The sequence below is a fragment of the Euleptes europaea genome, chromosome 6, assembly GCF_029931775.1.
Source record: "Euleptes europaea isolate rEulEur1 chromosome 6, rEulEur1.hap1, whole genome shotgun sequence".
NCBI classification, from domain to species: domain Eukaryota; kingdom Metazoa; phylum Chordata; class Lepidosauria; order Squamata; family Sphaerodactylidae; genus Euleptes; species Euleptes europaea.
In genome coordinates, this window is record NC_079317.1 from 99,137,311 (window position 1) to 99,156,947 (window position 19,637).

General features: G+C 43.9%; 2 protein-coding genes across 2 annotated transcripts in view; one reads left to right on the forward strand and one right to left on the reverse strand.

Moving 5' to 3' along the window:
* The first annotated feature begins 732 nt into the window (after positions 1-732).
* Positions 733-6,893, forward strand: FTH1 (ferritin heavy chain 1). Its single transcript, XM_056852160.1, has 4 exons — positions 733-855; positions 4,885-5,031; positions 5,955-6,080; positions 6,585-6,893. The coding sequence occupies exons 1-4, from the start codon at positions 745-747 to the stop codon at positions 6,747-6,749; spliced, it is 549 nt and encodes a 182-aa protein (XP_056708138.1). The 5' UTR covers positions 733-744; the 3' UTR covers positions 6,750-6,893.
* Positions 6,894-10,686: 3,793 nt separating this feature from the next.
* LOC130479745 (bestrophin-1-like) overlaps positions 10,687-19,637 on the reverse strand; it is a 28,009-nt gene continuing 19,058 nt past the window's right edge. Inside the window, exons 6-9 of the mRNA XM_056852156.1 lie at positions 15,913-16,065; positions 15,513-15,593; positions 13,827-13,978; positions 10,687-11,875 (exon numbers count right to left, since the gene is read on the reverse strand). Of these exons, the coding sequence (XP_056708134.1) occupies positions 10,687-11,875; positions 13,827-13,978; positions 15,513-15,593; positions 15,913-16,065 (1,575 nt within the window). The remainder of the gene's footprint in view (positions 11,876-13,826; positions 13,979-15,512; positions 15,594-15,912; positions 16,066-19,637) is intronic.

Sequence of the window (19,637 nt, forward strand, 5' to 3'; positions counted from 1 at the left end):
GTTTTCAATCTAATTATAATTATTTTATGTATAATTTGTTATATTATTTATTTTATAATAATTTATAAATATAAATTATTACAAAATAAACAATATAACAAATTATAAATATTATTAGTTTTCAATCTAATTATAACTATTTTATTTATAATTTGTTATATTGTTTATTTTATAATAATTTATAAATATAAATTATTATAAAATAAACAATATAACAAATTATAGATATTATTAGTTTTCAATCTAATTATAATTATTATATTTATAATTTGTTATGTTGTTTATTTTATAATAATTTATAAATATAAATTATAAATTATCTATAATAATAAATATAATAAATTATTTATAAAATAAATAATATAATAAATTATAAATATAATAATTATAATTAGATTGAAAACTAATAATAATAATAAAAAAAAACACCACTGGAAGAACCGCCGAGTCACGCGGGCTCCGCACCAACCGCCTCGAGAGGGCGGGGCCAAAACTCCCTCCCTGCGCAGCCGCTCGCAAACCGACCCCTCCCCTCCTCCCTGGCGACGGTGGGCGTGGCTCCCCGTCCCCGATTATGACGTCACCCCGAGCTATATAGAGGCGGTGCGTCAGGAGGCCGCCTTCAGAACGGCCTGCGAGACGGAGCGGCGGAGGTTCCTGCTTCAACAGTGATTGGACGGAACTTCCTCAGCCCCCCCGCCCGCCCGCCCGGCCTCGTCTTCCTCGCCTCACAGCCGCGCCGCCATGGCTTCGTCTCCTTCCCAGGTGCGCCAGAACTACCACCAGGACTGCGAGGCGGCCATCAACCGGCAGATCAACCTGGAGCTTTACGCATCCTACGTGTACCTCAGCATGGTGAGCGGCGCGGGAGGGCTTTGGGCCAGGGCCCCGGGGCCAGTCTCTCCCTTATTTTTGTGCCCTACGCAAGGCTCACTACTTGTGCTTTCTCCCCCCCACCCCGCCATTGCTTTTTTTTTATATAACATTTTTTATTGTTTTTTATAGCACAGTAGTTTCCATCGTTCATTAAGATAATTACATAATATAAACAATATTCCTCTATTCTGTATAACTAATTAGTTCGTATATTCTCGTTGACTTCCCCTCTCTCCTCCTCTTTATCTTTTTGATAGAAACTAAATGCGAAGGTGACAGTAAAGCTAATTCAATACAATAGATTAATCCAATTACGTTTCTTAAAATCTGAATCTTTGATCTTAATAGTATTTCTACCTTAATCGATTTGAATTAGAGTAAAACATAACCTTCGATGCTTCCCAATTTAAGCTCATTTTGGCAATATATTGTCCATGCCGCCCATTCTCCCACCAATTCTGTGTTCGCCTTTTGATTTACTAATGCCGCAAGTTTAGCCATTTCTGCTAGTTCCAACATTTCATTTATCCAGTCCAACCCCCCGCCACTGCTAACCAATTTTAAAAAACCAATTAAAACAAAACAAAACAGATGTCTTGTAATAAAAATGAAATAAAAGCCTGATGCATTCCTGCAAAACCTTTTGTAAGACGTTATAGTTAATTATGCCCTGACCTGGATGGCCCAGGCTAGCCTGATCTCCTCAGATCTCAGAAGCTGTGAGAACAGACTGCTGGACTTGATGGGCCTTGGTCTGATCCAGCAGGGCCTTTCTTATGTTCTTAAGCTAAGCAGGGTCAGCTCTGGTTAGTATTTGGATGGGAGACCGCCAAGGAAGTCCAGGGTTGCTGTGCAGAGGAAGGCACTGGCAAACCACCTCTGTTCGTCTCTTGCCATGAAACCCCCCCCCCAAAAAAGGGGTCACCTTAAGTCGGCTGCGACTTGACGGCACTTTACACACACACACACACACACAGTTAATTATATTCCATAGCACTGTTGTGGCAGTTAACCTTAAAAAAAATTGAAATATAAATTGTCAGTTACATTTCCCCCCCCCCCAAGAAACTAATCTGTTTAAAACTGTGCCCCTCAGGCCAGTTCTGTGCCCCTCTGAGGTCTGCGCCCTAAGCGACTGCCTAGTTCGCCTAATGGTAGCCCCAGCCCTGCCTGGTGCGGGTGAAGAAGAACGTGGAAGCAACGGCCAGCACAGCCTCAATGTTTATGTGCCTTGGCGTGTCCTTGAGGAGTGAGGCCTCTGCTTGGTGTGGGCGGTGCCTCCCTTCTGGATTACCTCCCTGCAGGCGGGTAGGGAAGGAGGAGTTCTCGGGTGCCAGGATCGTGGTAAACAATCGCGCCTCTCTGGCCCCCTTTGCACATTTCCTGGATCTTCTCCCAGAGTAACCCTGGTTCTTTCCTGCCTGTTCTAGATGCAGGATTGGTGGGGGGGGGGGGGCGACCCTAAAAACCGGCCTACAGCCCTGATTTAGTGCTGTGGCAGCTATAGCAAGGAAATGCAGGTTTCGGTGACAGTTTGTGTCGATCCAAAGGCTCCTTTTGTTTTCATGTTTTTTCTTCCCTATGGGCACGACAGCGATGAAGAGGGAGATGTGTGCCCTTAATGTGCTCTCCCCCTCTGCAAAGACAGTTTCCATTTACGCATGGGAGGTTTTGCCTGGGATTTGCTGCTCTCTGGATGCACATTGCCCCCCATCCAAATTCTCCAACTCAACAATAAGCCCCCATGCAGAGTTTTGAGAATTCGGATGGGGAAAAATGTGCATCTAGAGAGCCGCAAATCCAAGGCAAAACCTCCCATGTGTAAATGGCCAGCGACTGCTCCCTTGACTGAGAGGGGACTTAAAGCTTCTGTTTAGCTGCTGCGCCACAGGCAACGAGCTCCTCGTTGCTGATCCCTGCGCCTTTGGGTCGCAGGAGCATTGTAGTGATGTAATCACATGGGATCTGATTAAACTGGCAAGGTGGATTTATATGGTTTTGGCCCACCAGGCGGTTGGTTTCAAATTTGCGAAATGAGCTGTGTTTGGGTGCAAAGTCTCCAGAGCTTGTTTCTGATAAAGAGTAATCGAGCTTCAGTTGACCTTGGGCCTGAGATAATGATTGTTTGTATGCACTGGCATTACTGAAGCCTTTGGACTGAAGAGTCGGAAATCTTGGTGAAATAGATACCATTATTTCCTCTTGTTTCGAGCCAGTAGATAATCTGGGGGGTGGGGGTAGGTGTACAGGCATCTGGCATTGCCAGTAGACCTATCCGCTTGACAACAGCATGGCTTGAAGGGTGTGAGCACAGAGGCACCTTTTGGCTCCTTCCAGAGAACTGTGTCCAATGATTAGGCTGGGGAAAGGGTTGCTGAAAAACTTCTTCTGTGTACCAGTCTTCATCGGAACCTGCAGCCAGGGTGTATTGTGAGATGAATACTTAACCTATACTTTCTCCAGAACTAAGCAATAAGCTGCTCAGTGCATTAGCTTATTTAAGATGATAGTCTGAATTTCTGTGGTTAAAGATGGTGTAATGATGATTGTGGGTGTGTTCAGTTCATCCACATTGAATGACCTTTGTTGGATGCTGAAATCGGGTTGTCGGCTGTCATATAACCTTGATCAATATATACTGGATTTGAAGGAAGGCGCATATACAGCAAGCTATAAAAAAACAATGTTGCAGCTGTAAAATGAATAGCATTATTGAAACTGCAAGAGGGGGGGGTAAATTCTGGCAGCGTGGTGTAGTGGTTTGGAGCTGTGGACTCTGATCTGGAGAACCAGGTTTGATTCCACACTCCTCCTCATAAGAGGCAGAGGCTAATCTGGTGAACTGGATTTGTTTCCCCACTCTTACACACGAAGCCATCTGGGTGACCTTGGGCAAGTCACAGCTGTTTAGAACTCTCTCAGCCTCACCTACCTCACAGGGTGTCTGTTGTGCGGCGGGGAAGGTGATTGTAAGCTGGTTTGAGTCTCCCTTAAGTGGTAGAGAAAGTCGGCATATAAAAACCAACTCTTCTGCTGCTAGTGACCTCTGGTTCCTAAAGAAAGAAAAGATCTCCCACAACTTGTTAACCTTACCTTCTGTCCCTGAACTTTCCTCAGCTTCACAAAGTTTAAAGTGTGCACTATGTGGGATTGTGCTCAAGTGGAGAAATCGCTGTGCAGTTGATGGTAGCTTAATGGTATAATTGGGGAAAGTATGCCTCCGGCACTCAAACCCCATTGCCATGATGACTCTTCCAAACAAGATTTTATCATCCTAGTGTTTTTTAAAATTGCAAATGAGTTGCTGAAGTTCCCAAGCAGTAAGATTTCTCTTCCTTGAAGGGGCCACCATGACTTCTGTGTAAATGTCAGCTTCCCCTCCCCCCCCCCCCAAGCAGCTGCATTGCTATGGGGAATCAGATGCATCATTAGCTCTGACATTACAATAATTCTCAATTTTGTGTATTATATTTTAAGATGGTTATTGTGAACCTGAGTACAGCCAGGCTTGATAAAGATCAAGCAGTTAATCAAATCCGTATCAGCAAACATCTATCTGTTCATTCCATAACAAAATTAGGAACAGTCGGCTGAGTGTTAATGGCTGAAATACTGGCTCCTATAAGTCAATTTCTGCAGATGTGACGCAGGATGCCCTGACTCTGTCCCACATACTTTTGGACTGCCACCTATACGATATCTCAAGAGAAAATCTCATAAAACCTTTAGTCCCATACTCCTCTCCAAACAGCAGCAAGATGCTTCACAAGCCACTAGCCGACTGTGATTCACAGATCACTGAAAAGGTGGCAAGATTCCTGATGACAGTGGTCAATCAATGGGCACTTAGTTTGAAGAAGGACCACAGTACCGGGGACTGAATTATATTCAGACTCTATTTAAAGTTTTTATCCTTAATCTTTTATTTATTTATTTTTCTACAATATGTATTATGCCAATAAAGGTATTTGAATTTGAATTCAATAATTTGGATATTTCCCCCCTCAGTCCTACTACTTTGACCGTGATGACGTGGCTCTGAAGAACTTTGCCAAGTACTTCTTGCACCAGTCCCGTGAGGAGCGCGAGCATGCAGAGAAACTTATGAAGCTGCAGAACCAGAGGGGTGGTCGTATTTTCCTACAGGACATCAAGGTCAGTTGTGCTAAATAAGACTCGAGAGTTAAGGGTGTATCGTGCAGCTGTATTCTGGTGTGGGACTTGCTGTATTTTTTTTTTTTTTACAGTTTTATGCTGCCTTTCCTCCTAATGCAATTTATGGTTGTACCTCATGCATACACAACTGAGAATGTTGTAGAGGTGGGCCTAGCTAGATCCTCCTCACATAGTAGTCATATACATACAAAGACCTCTTATAAATGAGAAGCATTCACACACACTTGCACACACCCATGGTACAGTTCAGCGGTAATCATGTGCCTTTACTTCAAGGTAGTAGCTTTCAAACTGTGTTCCAGGGAGCCCTGGGGTTCATGGAGTCTTTTCATGAGAACAGCATTGAGGGACAAGCATCCCAGCCATTGCTGCTCTACAGGTGTGCATGCTGAAAAGTGTTTGGGATAGACTTGATCTCATAGCGGCCCTGCGTAAACCCAGTGGGCTTGGCTGGTGAATTTTGTGTGATGTAGAAGTGGTCCCATACCTTTACAAGATGGGCAGATAGTCCTACCTTGAAAGGGTTTCATTAAGGTAGAGAGTGCAAAAAACACAAGACTAGGTTGATATCTCAGTGTAAAATACTAGGCCTTCCAGAATTGTGGTACAATGAAAATGTGATTTGAGAATCTGGCTGTCATGGAAACTATAGTGTGTACTGATCTGATGGTGATTGTGCTTATAAACTGGGACACTTGCCTGAACGTAAGTAGGCGTTGCATGTAACTTCATTGTTTCCTAGGTGATGCTAACTAAGCAAGTGTCCTATGTCAGAGAAATTTTTTTGAATACCTTGGAGTGTGTACGCTAAAGCAGAAGGTCTTTTGTGACGGGCATACTGTGTTGTCAGGGATATCTGCTTGGATCTCCAATGTGAAAATTGGTATTCTTGCTTTTGTTAGAAGCCAGATCGTGATGATTGGGAGAGTGGGCTGACGGCAATGGAGTGTTCTTTGCACTTGGAGAAGAACGTGAACCAGTCTCTGCTGGAACTGCATAAACTGGCAACTGAAAAAAATGATCCTCATGTAAGTTGCAGCTAATGGGAATGCCATGCTCCTATAGTACAGGCCGACTGCTTTGTACCATGTCCCATCTAAATACTAACCTGGGCCAACCCTCCTTCGCTTCCAAGATCTGACGAGATTGGGCCACCCTGGGCCATCCAGAGGTCAGGGTAACTAATTCATGTAGCAGAATGCATTTTTATTGCTGCAGAACTTAGACCACCTCACCACAGAACTCTACAGCATGAGTTACCCATAAGGCTGGAGGTCAACAATAATATCCTTGCATTTCCTTAACTGTTCCCATTAATGGAGTTTGTAAAGTCTAGAAACTACATCTGTGCTGGGCAGGGGGGAATGAGGAAGGAAGAGAAGCACAACTGAGTTGAAAACCCAGACTAATGATGTCACACTGGTTTTTTTTGGTCGTCATATTCTTGCATAATACCCTGAGGGCCGCTTGGCTTTCTGTGGGCTGGAAGTGTGTTCTTGTGTTTAACCTACACTCTTTTTTTTCCCTTGTAGTTATGTGATTTCATTGAAACGCACTATCTGGATGAGCAGGTCAAATCCATCAAGGAGCTGGGTGATCATGTGACCAATCTGCGCAAGATGGGGGCACCACAATCTGGAATGGCAGAGTACCTGTTCGACAAGCACACCTTGGGAGAAAGTGACAATGAGAACTAGAAGCCTGCCATTAATGCCTCACTGGGACTCGAGTTTTTTGTTTGACCTTGCATGTGTCTTTGGTTTATCCCTAACACTGTCCATGACTGTAAAAAAAAATCAATTTTTGTTGTAGCTCATGCCCAATAAACTGACTTGGTTCCAGTTGGTTTCAGCTGTGCTGTCATATGTAGGGAGCCAGTGAAGTATATCAAGTGATGTAAAGTATTTATCTTCAAAGTTACTGCAGTTTCTAGGTCTCCAGTGCTCTCCAGTAACTTCACTGGGGACATTGGTGCATACACAACAGCTGCCCCACTGGCAGGAAGCAAGGAGTTAGCGGGGCTACATTTTGAACTTCCTTCCCATGTTTAGGCTTGTTCATTGCAAATGCACAGTGCCATGATTCCCCCATTAAATATTCGTTGTTCGAAGTAAAAATGTGCAGGGGCCATCCTAAATCAGTGTACCTACTATAGCATATGATTTTGTGGGCCAGGATCTTTGTGTTCATTAAGACACTGCAGGATGTGATCTGTTGCAGTAAAGTTGCTATTTCAGGGTGCTCAAAGACTTCTTGCTGGAATTGCTGGACTTGGTTATGCTTCTGGATTTTTAAAAAGCAACTACACATACATATATGCTTGAAGCTGTCAGACCATTTGTCTATCAAAGTCACTATTTAGTCAACATGGACTGACAATGGCTTTCCAGGATCTCGGTTCACGGTCTTCCATGGATCTTAGTTCAAGGTCTTCCACAACTACTACCAGATCTCAACTGGAGATGCTGGCATTGGACCTGAGACCTCCTCTCTGCAAAACAAGATGCTTCACTGTGGAGTTGGATGGCTCTCTGTGGTTAACCTGGTTGTCATTAGTATTTTGATACAGTTCATATCATGTTGCTTTAGAAGGACAATCTAATCTTGGGAAAGCAAGTGAAGAGCTGAATCTCTTCTGACGCTACTGTAGAAATCAGTGTGTTAAGTTGTTTGGAGTGGTGGAGTCTGATCTGGAGAACTGGGTTTGATTCCCCACTCCTCCAGATGAAGCCAGCTGGGTGACCTTGGGCAAGTCACATTCTCTCAGCCCCACCCACCTCACAAAGGAAGGGAAGGTGATTGTAAGCTGGTTTAAGTTTCAAGTGGTAAAGGAAAGTCAGCATATAAAAACCAACTCTTCTTAATTACTGCTACATCTTTCCAATTATATACGAGTTTTGATGACATCCATGCAAAGCTTTACTAATCTGCTTCAACATTTTATGTACATCCTGAGATAATTAAGCATGTAGGTGTCAACAATTTTAAGCTTTCTCATGTCTCCCAGTACAGTACCAATAAATCATGCTTAGGGACCCCCCACGCTCTTAACTGGCGACAATAGGAATATACAAAACATCCCATGAATTGGTAAAAACATGTCTACACTATTACTTTAGTCCATCTTGACTATTTCTAAGGAGTCCTGTAGGATGGATGAATAATTGCCTGGTGGCATAGCTTCCACTAATGAATTGGGCAGTCATTTGTTAGATGTTTGCAATAGATTGAAATCTGCTAAAAATAACGACAGTGAATAACAGCTGCAGCACACTACCTCTTACAATGAGCAGAAAGGCTAGAAAAGGAGAAATTGATGTTGATAGCTCATGTCAAATCAGTGATTGTGTAGCATGTACATAGCCCAACCTCATGCTTGTATACCAGCTTTGTGGATGGAAACTACCAACTGGTAGAGCAGTGGAGGCTAATCTGGTGAACTGGATTTGTTTCCCACTCCTACACACAAAGCCAGCTGGGTGACCTTGGGCTAGTCACAGCTCTTATAGAGCTCTCTCAGCCCTACCTACCTCACAGGGTGTCTGTTGAGGGGAGGAGAAGGTGATTGTAAGCCGGTTTGAGTCTCCCTTAAGTGGAAGAGAAAGTTGGCATATAACCAACTCTTCATATGTTGTAGTCAAAATAGTACATTTAAGTTATGGTTATAGTGGAGATTCTTTAATGCTAATCTAACTGTTCTTATAGTCTAAAAGGGTACAGCTCATTTTTATGAAGGGAATTTCCTCCTTATGTAGACACTGGCTTGTGTTGCAACTAGTCCAGTAAGCCAGATGGTAAGGGGGCGGCAGCAGAGAAGTGAGAATGGTCACAGTTCTCATGTGGCATCTCTTGAGGTTTCCAGTATGGAAAAAAAAGTGGTTACAGGTGTTTACCCCAAATTGTAACAGTACTTTTCATATCCGCTTCAATTTAATTTTGGCAACTAAAAGCTTTTTCTGGGCAGGCAGAGTTTGTTGGGTCTGTCAGTTGCTCAAGGTGTTATCTATGGCAAATGCAAACAGCCCATTTGATTTTGCTTGGTAAAACAGGAAGGGCGCTGTCTGCTTTCGCTGATACTATTTAAGTTATTAGGAAGTGAAATGTTTTCTTCACAGGTGGCTTTGTCACCTGCTTTTTAGAAGTGGAGCATAGTCCAAAGTATGACATGATTTTCTTTTTTGCTTACTTAGTGAAGGGTTAGAGCACAATATCTGGGCTCCTTATAGTGTAAGAAAGCTGTTCTAACCATTTGTACTATACAGTGCAATTCCTATGCAGAGTTACTCCAGTCTAAGCCCATTGAAATGAACTGAGTTAGACTGGAGTAACTCTCCTTAAGATTGCACTGATAGCTCATCTAAATTGTAAATGCTTGTTGGGTTGGAGGATATTATCCTTTGAGTCTTCATTTTGTTTATTTAACTTCATTTATACCCTGTTCTCCCCAGAGGGGCCCCAAAGTGGCTTCCATCGGTCTGCTGTGTAGTGTTTATTTTCTAAAGATGGTTATACATGTAGAGCAGGGTTTCTCAAGCATTTATTTACTTCATTTATATTACCTTTCTCTCCAGTGGGAACTCAAAGCGGCTTCATCATTCTCTCCTCCATTTTATCCTCACCTAGAGCTCAGTTTTTTTTCCATATTACAGTTGGAGGCATGCTTCACTCTTAAACTGCAGAATAGATTGAGAAAAAATATGCTTGTAAGTTCCCAGGACAATAGGCAGGCATCCTTGCTGCAGGACAGCCCAGTCAAAATTGCCTGCTATTCTGCCCTCCTGTTATCCAGTAAGTCTTTTAGCTCAGGGGGCCAATTTTGGGGCCAATAGTGATGTTTCTAGGATCCCTCCCCATATTTTGGCAGCAGATAGGAATTAATGCTGCATGGGTCATCCTGGCTGTTCTGGGCAAAGAATGGTGAACCAACCGAACCTGCTGGTTTTTCAAAGTACATTTAATCTAATCCTGGAGTACATGGCATGGGAACTGGCGCCATAGAGTCTCTGTACTGTAGAGCCTGAAGACTGATGTGCTTTTGAAATGGATAAACATAAATGTACTACTACTCATGGGTATTTGCTGTAATTTGGGCCCTTGTAAATTGTCTGATTCAGGCAAGTCTCGTCCAGCGTGTGGTGGTCTTCTGTAATCATTGCATGGGAGTTGCCTGATATTGTGTGAAGAAATATGCTCTCCAGCTTGGAACATATCCAACAAGTTTCACCTGTCGGTTGCCCTAGTACAGGTGCTCACCAAGTAAACATCATGAGTGGGAAAGGAATCACTGATTGAAACAGTAGTTGTGCAAAACTGACAATCTACAACTGAAACTGGTTCCAGTGTTAGTGACTTGATTCCATTCTTTGGTGCTTTCAAACTGGTCAACAAACAACTCAACTGCTTACTGGAATTGCAGCTGTTTTCGTAGTCTTGCAATGAGTATAGAGTTTGTAACAGACTGGTTGATGGAAGTACACGTGAGCCGCTCAACCTAAGGAGCTAGCGTTCTCAATTGTTCTTCAGCTCCTAGTACCTGGTTCTGGTGCCTCTGGCTGTTATTAAAAGTCTGAGCATCAATGAAGCTTGGTTAAAGAACAATGACGCCATCCTAAAGAACCTGTGAGCCCGTTCCATTTAGTTGTCCCTCTCCATCATCCCTTCATCAGCTGTATTTTCGCTGGTTTCCATTATCACCTCCATTAATCCTACAAGGTCTCCCTCTGCTAGAGAGATGCCGGAATCATTGGGTGAAGAGCTGGCTACCTTTCTCTGATCTTTAGTGAGATGAACATTGGTGCCTCCACTTCCTATGTCTTTTGCATGCCCAGAAACCATTGCAGGATCTTGCTCAGGAATTCCAGGAGTGTTATCTGAGCTAGGCCCCATGGCAGCTTTTGCCTTGTTCAGATGGGATCTCTCAAGCACTGGGGATGTCAAAGGTGTGAATGAAAAGAAGTTAGGGCCATTGCTGCTAGGGGTCCTGATGCCACTGATATGAAGGGAGGTAGGGTGATCTGGATTTGGAGTTGCTGTGTTATCTGGAGTCAGCCATGGATGATGGTAGGCTTTCATGCTGTTCTTGCTGTTAGCTTGCCACTCAGGGTCTGGGGAGTCAGGAAAGAAATGAAAACTGGGACTTCCTGAGTCCCTTGAGGACAGGGCCCCTGGGCTTCCAAGAGGAACAACGTCTTTGAATTTATGGCTTGTTGATTTTTCCTCCTCTTCTACCGTCACTGCTAGTGTGTCTGGTATTTGGCTTTTTTCTGCTGGCCAAGCAGAAGTTTCTTTAGGTCCTGAACCAAGAGAGGTCTGACTTCTATCCTTATCACTAGCCTTACAAGGAGACTGGCTGGCAGAGTTGTCCCTCAAAGAGCAGGCAACAATACTGGAGAGGGCAGGAGGCTTCTTGCGGCCTAGACGTCTGGATGGGAAGATCATTGGAATGGAGCTGATGGGTGTTTGTGGCGCACTGTAGAAACCAGGCCTCTCATAGAACGGAGTTGACATGAAGGCATCAAATTCTCTTAGTTTGCTGTCTTCATTGTCCCATGGATCCTGTGAACTGAAACCTGGGTTAAACTTTTGAGGATTAATACTAGTAGGGCTCCCAGATTTCCCATCTGGATAAACATAATAAGGGGAAGGAGGCACATTTTCATTCCTCCGACGCATCAGATTCATTCTTGACGATGCTCTGGTGAAACTCGGGGATTGGACACTCAGGAAGCGGCTTATGTGCCCCAACAGTGGCGTTGAATGGTTTGCTTCCTCATTTTCTTTAATCTTTTCCAGGGGTTGGAATTCCATCTCTTCTTTCTGCATGCTGGAAAAGAGAGGCAGGCAGTCACATATACTGACTGAAGAGAAGACTTATAGCATGGCTCTAAGCACATATGTATATACACCAAAGGAATTTTACTCAATGTTTATCCCACCCCCTAAGGCAGGGGTGGGGAATGTTAGGCCCGGGGGCCATTTAAGGCCTGTGAAATCATTTTGCCTGGCCCTTTGTGGGTCCTGGCAGATCTCTATCTCAGAAGGATCTAAGACTGGTAATCTGCCCCCTCCTGCAGACAGGAATAGCCTCTATTCAAGGCAGATGTGAATTTGTTTTAATGAGAAAAGCAACCTTTTTTCCCCCTTGCAGAAGAGTCGTTAGCTATGGAGCTTCTAGGACCGCCCAAGAAACTGTGTTAACCCTTTCCCACCTGGGCCATGGAGAAACGTATTCCCTCTGTACTACAAGAGGGCTGGGGGCGGAAGTAGTGACAATGGAGGAGTTAAAGGAGACAGGGCCAGAATGCGCATGGGGGGGGGGAGCGAGTTCTTAGCCAGTGTGTCCTCATTTCATCCCTGCAGGCGGAGGTAGCAGGAGCTGGCTGTAGAATTCCGCCCCGACCATGCGGAGCAGGAGCAACTCTGGCGTGCGGCTGGACGGCTACGCCCGGCTGGTGCAACAGACCATCCTGTGCCACTAGGTGGGCGAGTATTTGTTTATATACTAAAACTCTTTGGTCTTAGCTTTAACAAAATTATGAGACTCTATTAAGAAGTTAGGAATCGATTTTGTGGTAGCAGTAATTAGAAAATACGGTCATTAAAATACAAAACCCTGACACCTGAAAAATAGCATTGGCTTCTAAAAAAGATAGATGGACTAGAACTTATACAGTATTCTAACAGATCTCTACAAAGGCATTGCAGTACTTGTTACTGTATTTGCAATCCTTTTCCTAATAATTCCCAGTGTAGAGTTTGCCTTTTTCACTGCTGCCACCAACATTTTCATTGAGCTATATACCACAACCCCAAGATCTCTTTCCAAGCCAGTCACTGCCAGCACAGACCTCACAGCAGAGAAGGGGAGTGCATTGCTATCTGCCTCTTCAGTGTTAGCTGCGTGGACTCTGTGTTTACAGCATACCTTTCTATCTCCATGTCCCTCATCACGAAAAGCTGAATTCTGTGAGAAGTAATATGTCTTCAGACATGAGTCAAAGAGACACCTCATGGATTACAAAATTGTGTGTACACATACTGCTTATTTGGCAGCAACTGCCTTGATTACCTTGGGCAATTATACTAACTTTATTGCCTGCAGAGTATTTGGTGATCACCTGAGTGCTAAAGAGAAGGGTGGGGCTCGGTACTGCAAACAATTTAGCCGAGAGGGATGGATGACTAAGGTTATACAGGAAGCCATAATAACAACTTTGTAGTGAATCAAAACAGCCAAAAACATGGGTATATGATGCTCAGCAAAAAATAAAATTAAAAAAATGTCTGCACTTCAGGGAATGTACATTTTTACAAACCGCTAAAAGCTAAAATCAGTGGGTTTTAGATCAAATCAAGCCTGAACTGACCCTAGAAGCTAAAATGACTAAACTGAGGCTGTCGTACTTTGGACATATTATGAGAAGACAAGAGTCACTGGAAAAGACAATCATGCTAGGAAAAGTTGAAGGCAGCAGAAAAAGAGGAAGACCCAACAAGAGATGGATTGACTCTATAAAGGAAGCCATGGCCCTCAGTTTGCAAGATCTGAGCAAGGCTGTTAAGGATAGGACACTTTGGAGGACATTGATTCATAGGGTCGCCATGAGTCGGAGACGACTTGACGGCACTTAACACATACAAAAGCCTTGTGGAACTTTAAATATGAACAATGTATATTGTGGGATGAGCATTCATTGGAAAGAAAAAACATCAGATGTTTTTTTTATTATCTACTTTGTCAGACTGCCAGTGTTGTTTTAGGTAACTTCACTTGCCTGATGTCAAAGGTTGAGCCAAGGAAAGATGGCCGCTTATATTCTGCAGTAGCTGCTGTGTAGGGTGGCTGGGGGTCTGGTTCATTCCAGTATGGATCTTTCTGCAGAGCTGGCAAATCCTGGTGCATTTCATCCACAGCCATAAGAGAGACCTGTCGCAAGAGGACATGCATGTCAGACAATGGGGGTAAAAACTACACTTATATTATCCTAGTTTCTAATAACTGGGGAAGGGTTGTAATATAAAAGCTGATTGAAAAGTTGGGCTTGTTTGATTTAATAACTGAATATGCAGGAGGGCATATGACAATAATGGAGCAGCGCACCAAGATAACCGTGTATTGTGCCCCCTCCCTTTTCCCTGTTATTTCAGAAAGGTGGGATAAAACGGTGGTTATGGAGACCCTGCTGGGCTGTGCTCAGCATGGTGGGTCGGAAGTTGTGTAGACCTGCCAAAAGGAGTATCTTTGAGGCACAGGACGGAGCATCATCTCATGAATGGCAAGGGGATGATCAAAGTGCAAGAAAAACAGCATGAGGGAAAGCTCAGTGAGAGGTCAGCACAGGAAGCCTCAGCATTAAAGAATGATCTTGATGTGCAAGAAATAGGAAGGTCACACCGAGAAATATTTATTATTTCTTTATTAACAAGATTTTTACCTCACCATTCTACCCTCATAGGGCCATCAAGGTGGCCACCAAATTAAAACATACAAATTAAAATGTTATCTTAAAAGTCTTCATTGAAGTTATTAAACACACAAGTCTTTACCATAATGGAGCTGAACACCAAGAAAGGCATGAATTTGATTAACAGGACTAATAATACTGTATGAAGTTCCTTTTCAGTGCTATGTTCTGAATTGTGCCTGAGCTGCTGACAGGGAACGTAGAAATTCATACCCTTTTATTCCAGGTTAAATTTAGTATTTAATATGTACTCTGCTTATTCCCTCAGAAGAACTATGGAGGGCTGCCACAGTCATTGATGGTTCTAAGGGGGCAGTGATGCCACCTAGGAAGCATAAGAAAGACCTTCTGAGGAAGGCTTCCAACTCTACTCTGCTCTGGTTAGACCTCACCTAGAGTACTGTGTCCAGTTTTGGGCACCGCAATTTAAGAAAGATGTAGACAAGCTAGAACATGTCCAGAGGAGGGCAACAAAGATGGTGAGGGGTTGGGAGACCAAGTCCTATGAGAAAAGGTTGAAGGAGCTGGGTATGTTTAGCCTGAAGAGGAGAAGACTGAGAGGGGATATGATAACCATCTGCAAGTACTTGAAGGGCTGTCATATAGAGGAGGGTGCCGAATTGTTTTCTGTTGCTCAAGAAGGTCGTACCAGAAACAACGGGTTAAAATTAAATCAAAAGAGTTTCCATCTAGGCATTAGGAAGAGCAGTTAGGTATTCTAACAGAGCGGTTCCTCAGTGGAAGAGGCTTCCTCGGGAGGTGGTAAGCTCTCCTTCCCTGGAGGTTTTAAAGAAGAGGTTAGATGGCCATCTGTCAGCAGTGCTGATTCTATAACCTTAGGCAGATGATGAGAGGGAAGGCATCTTGGCCATCTTCTGGGCATGTAGTAGGGGTCACTGGGGGGTTTGGGGGGGAGATAATTGCATGGTGCAAGGGGTTGGATTAGATGACCCTGGTGGTCCCTTCCAACTCTATGATTCTGTGATTCTAACTCACTTGCAGATTCCTGTCAATGAGCCAGTTGGTTTCAAAGTCGTCATCATCCTCCCCAAATGGATTAATGAGCTGCTCAGCAACCTGCAAAATGACCGGGAAAGATCACAGATACAGCAGCTGCTTGTTCACATGACTCAGCCCCAGCTCCTCTCTTCCAGTGCAGAAGCCTGGCTGGGAGGAAAACCCCAGGCAGAGAGCAGCAGAAGGTTCAGGAGCCCCCACCCCTTTGACCCTTGAGATCAGGACCCCGAACCCTGGCTTTACGTGTGAAGGAGCTAACCCTTGTTTAAGATGTGTCTATATATATTGCTTGAAATTGGTGGCTCAAAAACCCACTTCCCATGATCTGTATTGGTGAACAGAAATTCCTGGGGATCAATGTTCTTTCTTTTGGACAGACCTTTAGCCATCCAGCGTAGAAGAAAAATTGTAGGAAGGTGAAGATCGGTACAAAGAGGTCCATCTCATGGCCAGGATATGCCTTTGCTGGGTCCAGGAACTGCCGGCCAACCAGACAAGACAAGAAGAAGCTGTAAACAGCCACGGTTACCACCTGGGAGAAAGAAACATTGTTAGGGCCTTTCAAGACACTGTTGTTGTCTTGGAATGGGGAGGAGAACCATACAGCAATGCCTGAACCGCAGTTTAAATTCAAAAGCCTTTGAGTCGCTATAGAATCACAGTTGCCAGAATTTAAGCCAAAAATAATGGTACTCTCTGATTCTCTACCTCAACTACTACACTTGGGTTATAACTTTATTGCTGTGTGAAAAGTGTTTTTGCTAATTCATCTGTAGGCCAATGTTGTCTGTAATACCACTGCAAGGTGCATCACGTGTCCCTCTCTTGCTGCCCACACCAAGATATACACTGCCACTCTAAACCTTTTCCCTGGTTCTTTTCCTCCCCCTTCCTTTAAAGCAGGGGTGGGGAACGTCAGGCCCGGGGGGCATATAAGGCCCGCAAAATCATTTGGTCTGGCCCTTTGTGGGTCCTGGCAGATCTCTAGCTCAGAAGGATCTAAGACTGGCGATCCGCCCCCACCCGCGGCCAGGAATAGCCTCGATTCAAGGCGGATGTGAGTTTGTTTTGCCGAGAAAAGGAACCTTCTTTCCCCCTTGCAGAAGAGTCGTTAGCTATGGAGCTGCTAGGACCACCCAAGAAACTGTGTTAACCCTTTCCCACCTGGGCTGTGGAGAAACGTATTTCCTCTGTATTACAAGAGGGCTGGGGGCGGAAGTGGCGACAATGGAGAGGTTAAAAGGGGCAGGGCCAGAATGTATGGCCCGCGAATGATGTTATAAATATCCAAATGGCCCTTGGCAAAAAAAAAGGTTCCCCACCCCTGCTTTAAAGGTTCAATCAGATCCTCTGTTACTGGACTGCACACTTTATGCAGTTTAAAACAAACAAACAAACTCCTGCTGAAGCAACCTGAGTCCCGTTTCTTTCTGTTACGAAGCGATGGAGATACTGCTTTGAGATGGCTAGTACAAGTAAAATGCTGAGGCCTGGTTCATGCCTGCAATGAGGGCAATGAAGTACCAGAGTTGGAGAATGAATTGCCGCAGTTCATTCTGCAGGTGGAATGTTAAAAATGCCCATCAAACAGAAAACTAGCACAGCTGTCAACGTATTTTCTCCTTCCTGTTCTAGTCCTAGGAATTTTTTTTTTTTTTTTTTAAATGCAGAGGAGTATTTAAAGCTGAACTCTACCACCTGCAACCTGAAATGGTGCGATCCTTTCTGGGACCTCCGCATTCTGCCACCTCATTTTCCTGCATTTGTGAACCAGGCTTAAAGCAGAGGTCACTTACACACCTTGTTTGCCCAGGCTTGAATGCTATTGGAAAGTGGGTCCCCCCCCCCACTTACTCACAACATTGTGGTACTTCTGGGTACTTTCCAAGTTTTCCCTGTCTTTTCTGTGATTCCCCCCACCCCCAAACCTCCTTTAGTAATATTTTGGGAAAGATTGCAGCAAAGCTGAATACGAAAGCCTTTATTGGCATTAAAAGGGAAAACGTACAGTGCGGCAAAGCTGGTGTGGCACTTTGGTGAAAGAGAGGCCAAATCTTGCCCACATGGGTGTTGTTTTCCCCATCCTGGGGAATATTTTCCCTAGCCACCAAAGGGCTTTTATAAACTGACAACTGAATATTGTTAATAGTGTTATAACAATCTGTGTCTCAGGTTCTCTGAACTCCCAGCTTTCATTCTTTTTTAAAAAAGTAAGCCTTCAGTCCCTTTTGTTGCAGAGAGGTGCCTTGTCCCTTGTATCTTCACAATGCAAAGGGCTAGAGACTTATTTTTCTTTGTAAATGAAAGCTGGCGATCCAGAGAACCTGATAAACGGATTACTACTTTGTTACAAGAATATTCAACTGCTGATTTTTTTAAAAAATGAAGATGCCCTAGTGCTTGTGACGCTATGGCTGCTAACTGGAGTAGAGCAGGGAATTTGTGGGGTAATCAACCATGTGGAAGCCCCATTAATGCTGTGTGCTGTATTAGTAGCCACAGCAGCAAGGGAGAAACCATACAAGCCTGTTCCCATGTGGGAAACAGCCAGATTACCCTCCATGAAAAAGGAATTTCAGCTGGCAACTATCCTAAGAGTTTGAGCAGCTCAGTTCTCCATTCACTTTCCCATCCCTCTCCCCACACAAGAGCTACTCTGGCCATTGCTTTCCCTTTGAATCTTTCAGATGTTAAGGTCTACATTTTGCTCCTTTGAATCTCAGTTTATGTTATTTCAGTCCCAATAACTACAGGAAATTTTGAACCCATACGTGGGTTAAAATCACACATGGGCAATAAAGCATTGGGAGGTAGAAATATCTGCCTTCCTGCTTGGCCTTCAGTCATTTCAGAAATCTGGTATTTAAAACTTCCTGTCTATGTTTCACATCTCAGAATCTTAACGTTCACACTTTGAAAACTGCCTTTTCTGTTTTTATGTATTTTTATTTCTTTACCTAATTTCTAGACTGCTCCTACCCTTCATCTATTGCCTTCTCACTGTTCATGGCTGGGTCTGAGGGGTGCCCTGGCGGCTGGTTCTGGTCATATTCTCTCAACCCTATCTGTCTTACAGATCATGTGAGCGTTGGGCAACAGGCTTATCAGGAAGGTAACCTTGGCTGCTGCTCTTGCTGGGCAGTTGATGGCAAATTTGGGTTTGCCTCTGCATAACATGCAAATCATCCACCATACCTGTTCAGCTTCAAAAAGTCTGAGGATCACAGAGGTAGTTTACCATTAGGTAGCACGCACTGGTGAATCCCTCCTCAGACTTCTGATCCTTCCGGTTAGCGAAAAGATTTTATGCAGTCCATCTGCCAATTTGAATCTGGGCCCTCACTCCACATGCCGCCCCTGCTCATTGCTACAGACAGAACTGCCAAGAGCCATCCTGGGCCCTCAGAGAAACAATCCTTCACCCCCCCACCCTCACATGCACAAAGTCAGAAGAATAGCACAAGATGCTAGATTAGAATTTATATGTGGTCTCCCAGTAACATCTTGTCCATTTCTGCAGCCCCTCCCCCCAATTTTATAACCTAGATCTACAAACAATAAATCCCAAACCCGATTTCACACTGAAACTATGCAAGAGATAGTGCAAACTAGTGTTACTTACGTATTGCACCGCATCCGATGACTTTTAATACCAAATATGTCCCCATGGAAACAGACCCTGTATGATCTTTACTTTCATCTGCCTTTGATTCTTGGCTTGCAGGAGACTTTGGTCTTTCCATGTTTCCAAATTAATCTATCATTACGGTCCACAAGGACAGGAATCTTCTTTTACCATGCAACAGTGGAGTGGCTTATCTAAGCAATAAGGTAGCATAAGGCATAAGAAGAAGCTTGCACCATAAGGACTGCCCAGAAACTGTAGTTTGGGGGTCTGGTATCTAATGCAGATAACAGTTCATCCAGCTAACTGCTGGGCCAAGTCTGCCAGTAGCTGCGAAGCAATGTCAGGTACTAGACAGCTCTGTAAAGAGGTGGAGAGAATTGGCTGGTGTGCATACTAAAGAAGCAGGCTTTGATAGTGAAAGAAGAACAAAAATATGTCCTCAGAGGAAATAATCTCATTGGTCATGAAAATATGCT